The following is a 7,650-nucleotide window of genomic DNA, read 5'->3' as shown; positions in this document are numbered from 1 at the left end:
CCCACCCCATTTAAAAAATATATACTTATTTATTATTTTTATTTTATGTGTATGCATATATTGCCTGCATGTAGGTAAGTGCACCCGTGTTGTGCAATGCCCGCAGAACGTTGGAACTGGATCCCTTGGAACTGGAGCTATGGACAGTTGTTAGCTGCCATGTGGGTGCTGGGATTTGAACCTGGGTCTTCTGCAAGAACAGCCAGTGTTCTTAAACACTGAGTCATCCAGCCCCATGATCGTCTTTTTAAAATATATTTTATTTATTTATTTATTTTATTTTATGTGTATGAGTGTATTGCCTGTATATATGTAAGTGCACCCATGTTGTGCAATGCCCATGTAAATTAGAAGAGGGTATTGGATCCGTTGGAACTGGAGTACAGATGGTTTTAAGCTGTCATGTGGGTGCTGGGAATTGAACCCAGGTCCTCTGCAAGAACAGCCAGTGCTCTAACCACTGAGCAATCTCTCCAGCCCCTGATCATCTTGCCTGTCTCTCAAGGGCTCAGATTCCAGGTCACCACACCTGGCTTGGTGTTGCCTGTTCCAAGCCTGATCCCTCAGTGCAAGCCCTCATCCTGTGTGTCTAACCCCATCGGCTTACCCTCAGATTTGCTTCTTAGTTCCAAACCAAGCCTTTAATGATGCACATTCATCCAACATCCAGGAGACTGAGGCACAAAAAGCTCATGCTCAGGTACAGGACTGGAGATGTGGCTCAGCTGGGAGGGTGCTTGCCTAGCGTGCACAAAGTCACGGGGTTTGATTCCCAAACCACACAAACCAGGTATGGTGGCTCATGCTATGATTCCAGCACTTAGGAGGTAGAGGCTAGAGGGTCAGAAGTTCAAGGTTGGGGCTGGAGAGATGGCTCAGCGGTTAGAGCCCTAGCACTGGCTGCTTTTGCAGAGGACCTGGGCTCAGTTCCCAGCATCCACATGGGAACTAATAACTATCAGTAACTCCAGTTCCAGGGGATCTGATGCCCTCTTCTAGCTCTAGCATTGCATTCACATAGTGAATTTATATACATGCAGCAAAGCACTCACACATATAAGAAATAAAAATAAATAATTTTGTTTTTTTAAAAAAATATTTTACTATTTTTATTTTGTGTGTATGAGTGTATTGCCTGCATGTAAGTGAGTGTACCCATGTCATGCAATGCCTCGGAGGTCAGAAGAGGGCTTGGGATTCCCCTGGAAGTGCATTTGAGGACGGTTTGCAGCTGCCATGTGGGTGCAGGGAATCGAACCCGGGTCCTCTGCAAGAGCAGTCAGTGCTCTTAACCCCTGACCCAGCCTTTTATCCCCTAATTTTTTTTTTTTTCTTTGGTCGTTTTGAACCAGGGTCTCCCTGTAGCCCCCAGCTGTCCTGGACCTCACTATGTAGACCAGGCTGGCCTTGACCTCACAGAGATCCGCCTGCCTCTGCCTCCCAAGTGCTGGGACTACAGGCGTGTACCACCACGCCCAGCCTAATTCTGTTTTTTTTAAAAGAGAAACTGGGGGCCGGGCGTGGTGGTGCACGCCTGTAGTCCCAGCACTTGGGAGGAGAGGCAGGCGGATCTCTGTGAGTTCCAGGCCAGCCTGGTCTACATAGTGAGTTCCAGGACAGCTGGGGGCTACAGGGAGACCCTGTCAAAAAAAGGGAGAGAGAGAGAAATTGAGCCGGACATGGTGGCGCACGCCTTTAATCCCAGCACTCAGGAGGTATCAGAGACCTGTCACTAACCATGCAGTGTGATGAAGAGGGAGGTCTGGTGCTTCCCTAGTGATTCTGCTGTTCACACACACACACACACACACACACACACACACACACACACACATACACACACGCATGGAGAGAGAGAGAGAGAGAGAGAGAGAGAGAGAGAGAGAGAGAGATTGGGACTGGAGAGATTGCTCAGTGGTTAAGGGCACTGGCTGCTTTTTCAGAGGACCTGAATTCAGGCCCCAGCACCCACATGATGACTAACAACCATCCATAACCCCAGTTCCAGGGGATCTGATGCCCTCTTCTGAGCTCCTCAGGCATTGCATGACACAGGTGCGCTTACATACATGCAGGCAATACACTCACACATAAAATAAAAATAGAATATTTTAAAAATTAAATAAGAATAAAAATTAAAAAGAGAAATTGAAAGTCTATGGAAACAGAGACTTATGTTCATGGATGGGAAAGATAACCATAGGAAAATGTATATCCTCCAGATTGGTTTCTGCAATGGGGATCTGCAATTCTTGTACAAATTTGAAATCATGGGGCTGGAGAGATTGTTCAGTGGTTAAGAGCTATTACTTTATCAGAGGACTGGAGTTTAAATTCCAGCACCCAAATCAGACAGCTCACAAACTCCTGTAACTCCAGCTCCAACGGGTCCGATGCCTCTTTCTGGCCTCCTTGGGCACCTGCACATACATGTGCACTTGTAGACACATGTGCACCATATATAAATAAAGAGACCTACATATAAATAAAATAATAAAATAAATCTTTTTTAAAAATTGGGGCTTACATCTTGACTCTGCGGGTAAAGGTATTTTGCTGCCAAGCCTGACAACCTCAGTTTAATCCCTGGTACCCAAGGTGGAAGGAAGGAGAAAACTGACCAGCTACCCCAAGTTGTCTTCTGAACTCTACAGGCATGCTGTGGCACATGCACACACAGACACACACACACAGAGACTCACACACACACAGACACACATACACGCAGACACACACATGCAGACACACACACGCAGACTCACACACATAAGTAAATTTAATTTAGGGGCTGGAGAGATGACTCAGTGGTTAAGCGCACTGGCTGTTCTTGCAGAGGACCTGGGTTCAAATTCCAGCCCCCACATGGCAGCTAACAACTGTCCATAACTCCATTTTCAGGGGATCTGACACCCTCTTCTGTCCTCCATGGGCACTGCATGACACAGGTGCACATACATACACATAAAATGAAAATAAATGAATAAAATTAAAAAAAAAAAAAAGCAACTGGGGCTGGAGAGATGGCTCAGCTGCACTGACTGCTTTTGCAGAGGACCTGGGTTTGTGTCCCAGCATCCACATGGTGGCTATGAACCGTCCTTAATTCCAGGGGAATCCGAAGCCCTCTTCTGACCTCTGTGGCCTTGCATGATACGGGTGCACTCACATACATGCGGGCAATACACTCATACACATAAAAATAATAAATAAAAATTTAATAAAAGAAAAAAAAAGCAAATGTAATTTAATAAAAAATTGACAGTATTTTTCTGTGCATATTGACACTGGGACCCTAAACTGGATGTTCAAAAGGCCTGAGCAGCCAAGACAACCCGACTAGCTGGTTCAGACCCTGCTGGGTGGGCCCATCAGCTGCTGCCACCATCTTATTTTTTTCATCTTTCTCCAGGACAGAGCATCTGCTCGGCAGCAGCTGTGCATGGTGGAAGACACACTGGCAGGTCTGGGTGGTCCCCAGAAACAGCCCCCACATACTGAGACTGAGTCTCCATCCCCTGCACTCCAAGGAGAAGAGTCCTCAGAACGAGAGGTAAGACATCCCCCAGTTTCCTGTCCCAGCAGATCCCCTATCCACCTCTTTCCCTCTCCCTTGATCAGTTACCCCAAGTACCTCCTCTATTTCTAGAAGCTTCTTCTTCCTTACCTGATATAGGGCTGTCCCTCTGCAACCTCAGGGGATTGGCTCCAGGATCCATTTTGGAAATTTGCAGGTGCCTGTGCTCCTATGTAAACTAGCTTGTGTTTGCATATACACAAATATTTGCATACATTAGCATATATTTACATGCAACCTATACACTTCCTCCCAGATACTTAAAAGCATCATTAGGTTACTTATAACATGGAATGCTTGCAAATGCTATGTAAATAGTTGTAGGGTGTAGTATTATTTTTATGTTTTATTTATGTACTTTTTTTTGGGCCACTGCTGGGATTGAACATAGGACCTCATACATACTGGTCAAGTGTTCTACCACATTATTATTATTATTATTATTTTGATCTTTTTGAGACAGGGTCTCCCTCTAACCCCAGCTGGCCTGGAACTGGATATATAGACCAGCCTGGCCTCGAACTTAGAAAGATCCACCTGCCTCTGCCTCCCAGGTGCTGGGATTAAAGGTGTGCACCACTACACCCAGCTCATTATTACTATTTTAAAAGATTATTTTTATTTGTTTTTTATTTTTTTATTTTTTTATTGAATTTTGTGTATTTCATACATAAAATCATCTTTGTACCCCTTTCTCTTTGGCACCCTCCCACAGCTCCCCCACTGGAGTTCATTCTGTCATTTGTGTTAAGGCCTATCATGGAGAGTTAGTGTCCCCAGATGTCGCTCAGTGCAAGTTCATCCACCCGGGTTTAGTCAGCCTATCTAGAGTCCCTCCCTTCAAGAAGCTCTGTTCTTCCTCACCCAGCAGTAATCAGCTGCTAATAATTCTTTGACTGTGGTTGGGGCCTGCTGTTCATTTCCACAGTTCTGTGCTGGGTTTTTGTCTGCCTAAGTTTGCATGGGTCTTGTGCACCATTGCTATAGTTTTGTATGAGAAGGGTCCCAGACTATTTTTATTTTTGATGTATATCAGTGTTTTGCCTGTATATATGTAAGTGTGTACTATGTGCGTGCAATACCTGGAAAGGCCAGAAGAGGTGTCAGATGCCCTAGAACTGGAGTTTTGAACACTTGTTAGTGGCCATATGGATGCTGGGAACCAAACCTGGACAGAAGAGCAGCCAGTACCTCTAACCACTGACCCATCTTTCCAGTCCCAAGATTTATTTATTTTTGTTTTATGTGTATGAGTGTTTGCCTGTATGTATGTATGTATGTGCACTGATGCCCAAGGAGGCCAGAAGATGGCATTGGATCCCACGAAGCTGGAGTTATAGATGGTTGTGAGTTGCCATGTGGGTGCTGGGAACTGAACCCAGGTTCTCTGCTGTCAGCCTCCCCTCAACCGGAACTCCACTGCTCCCAGGAGGCCTTTGCACACTGGTCCCCATTACGGAAGGTTGGGGTGAGGAGAGAGACCAATGTGGCAAGAGGGGCCTCGGGCAGCGGTGAGTATGATGTAAGACGGAAGAAAATACCTGGAGATTGTGTCAGCGGACAGCTCATTTTAATATGGCGAAGGAGAAATTTTTATTGGGAAGTGTCACAGGCAAAGAGGCGGGGTTGGGTTTCTGGCGGGCAGGTAGGTAGGGGGAGGGAGGGAGCTTCTAAGGCTACGTGGCCTTTGGCCTGTCCTCAAGGTCACATGATCTACAAGAGACCGGGTTAGGATTAGGGGATTAGAGACCTAATAGTTTTGCCTGGGGGTTGTTGGGTAAGAGACAGTGTGTTTAGAATGGAGTCGGCCAGTCTCCTGCGGTCCTCACTGGGAGGTCTCAGGCTGGGCCATATTCTACATTCCAGGCACTACTGACTTATCCCAACACTCTGCAAGAGCAGGCAGTGTTGTTAACCCCTGAGCCATCTCCCCAACCCCTTAGGGTGTGTTATTGAAGGGCCAATGACAAGGGAAATGACTGCTCATGTTGAGTACAGGCTCTATTTTCTTGTTTCCTATTTTCAGTTATTGATGTGTTGAGTCTATACATGAACCCACAGAAACACAGACCCACTGTCTTGCTGTCATGGTCCAGGGGTGTCCACTGGAGCCAGGTCCTGTCTGTTCCTGAGAGCCCATGTCTCCCCATCTCCCCACCCAGATGGGTCATACAGTTAGCTTGAACTCACACAGTGGTTTACACCACAGACACTGGCAGAATAACAAACTGGGGACTGATTGGAGCCCGAGGAGGTAAGGGGATGACTGGAGTACACCTGACACAGAGCTGACCCTTAGGACACATGGGGCCTCTGTCATCACAGCTGGGCCAGGCCCACTGCTCAGCCTCATCTTCCAACCATGTACCAGGTTCAGGTTTTGCCTCTGTAACATCAGTCACTGACTTATTTTGGGCCTGTGTTTCACCATATGTGAAGCAGAAATAATAATAGCTGAATTATAACTTATTTAGTATTTAACTATTTTTTTTGAGACAGGGTCTCCCTGTAGTCCCAGATGGTCTAGAACTTACCTTAAACTCACAAAAACCTCCACCTGCTTCTGCCTCTGGAGTGCTGGGATTAAAGGCGTGCGCCACCACACCTGACTTAGTATTTAACCTTTTTTAATTACATTCTGTTTTTTTTATTTGTGTATGTGTCTTAGTTTCTTATTGCTGTGATAAAATACTTTGACCAAAGCAGCTCTAAGGGAGAAAGGATTCAGTGGGCTCACCATGCCCGGTTACCCTGGGGAAGTCAAGGCAGCTTGTTACATCCTTAGTGAAGCAAAGAGGGAGAATGAATGCGTCTGTGCTTGGCCACCTTCTCCACTCATCAGGACCCGCACCTAGGTGATGGTGCTGCCACAGTGGGCTAGGTCTTCCCATGTCAGCGAACACAATGAAGGCACTCCTTCAGACCTGACTACAAGACAACAAGATCTAGACAATCCCTCACTGACACTCCCTCCCCAAGTGTCAAGTTGATACTGAAAACTAATCATCACAGGGGCTGGAGAGATGGCTGTGGTTAAGAGCACTGGTGGCTGGCTTGGAGGACCCGAGCTTGGTTCTCAGCTCCCATGGGGTGGCTAATAAGCATCTATAACTCCAGTTCCAGGGGATCCAATGCCCCCTGCTGACCTCAGGCAAAACACTCACACACATAGAATAAAACTAAATTAAAGCTGGGCATAGTGGCCCATGCCTTTAATCCCATCACTTGGGAGGTAGAGATAGGCAGATTTCTAAGTTCAAGGCTAGCCTGATCTACATAGTGAGACACTATCTCAAAAAGAAAACCTCAATAACTAACTAAATAAATAATTTAAGATTTGTTATTTTTATATGTATGAGTGCTTGCCTGCATGTATGTAAGTGCACACATGCATGCAATGCCAGAGGACAGAAGAAGGCATCGAATTCCCTGGAACTGGAATTACAGACAGCTGTTAGTTGCTATGTGGGTACTGGGAACCAAACCTGGGTCCTCTGGAACAGCAGCAAGTGCTCCTAACCATAGCCATCTCTCTAGCCCCCTACTTTTTTTTGAGACAAGGTCTCCCTGTAACCCTAGCTGGCCTGAAACTCTCTGTGTAGACCAGGCTGGCCTCAATTTCACAAGATCCACCTACCTCTGCCTCCAGAGAGCTGAGATTAAAGGTGTGCACCACCACACCTAGCTATATAATTTTTTTTAATTACAAAAACTGCTATCACTGTGTGTGTGTGTGTGTGTGTGCATGCGTGCACACACACACATGCCACACTGCATCATGTGGACCTCGAAAACAACCTATGGGATTCAGTTCTCTCCCCTGCCATGTGGGTCCTGGGACTAGAGCTCAAATCATCCTTGAGGTTTGGCAGCAAGTGCCCCTACCTGCTGAGTCATCTCCCAGACTGTTTATGTAATGTTTATGTTGTGGAGTTTGTCACTTGACTTTTCCTGGGGAGGTGTGACAAAGTGTCCATCCACTCCATCAAGTCCAGGTTGGTGAATGAGTGAGTTTATTGGGCTTAATACAGGAATATGGTGAGTCAAAGACAGCTGCATCACAGGGAAGTTCCTAC

General features: G+C 46.2%; 1 protein-coding gene across 10 annotated transcripts in view; it reads left to right on the top strand.

Annotated features, from left to right (window-relative positions):
• The window catches only part of Plekha4 (pleckstrin homology domain containing A4), a 40,279-nt gene that overhangs the window by 23,717 nt on the left and 8,912 nt on the right, over nt 1–7,650 (top strand). For all 10 annotated transcript variants that reach the window (XM_029569273.1, XM_017801106.2, XM_029569274.1 and 7 more), the window contains one exon: nt 3,410–3,550. In XM_029569273.1, coding sequence (XP_029425133.1) covers nt 3,410–3,550 — 141 coding nt within the window. The remainder of the gene's footprint in view (nt 1–3,409; nt 3,551–7,650) is intronic.

This window comes from Nannospalax galili, unplaced genomic scaffold, assembly GCF_000622305.1.
Source record: "Nannospalax galili isolate Female #2095 unplaced genomic scaffold, S.galili_v1.0 scaffold960, whole genome shotgun sequence".
NCBI lineage: Eukaryota > Metazoa > Chordata > Mammalia > Rodentia > Spalacidae > Nannospalax > Nannospalax galili.
This window is presented reverse-complemented; position numbering and strand designations above follow the sequence as displayed.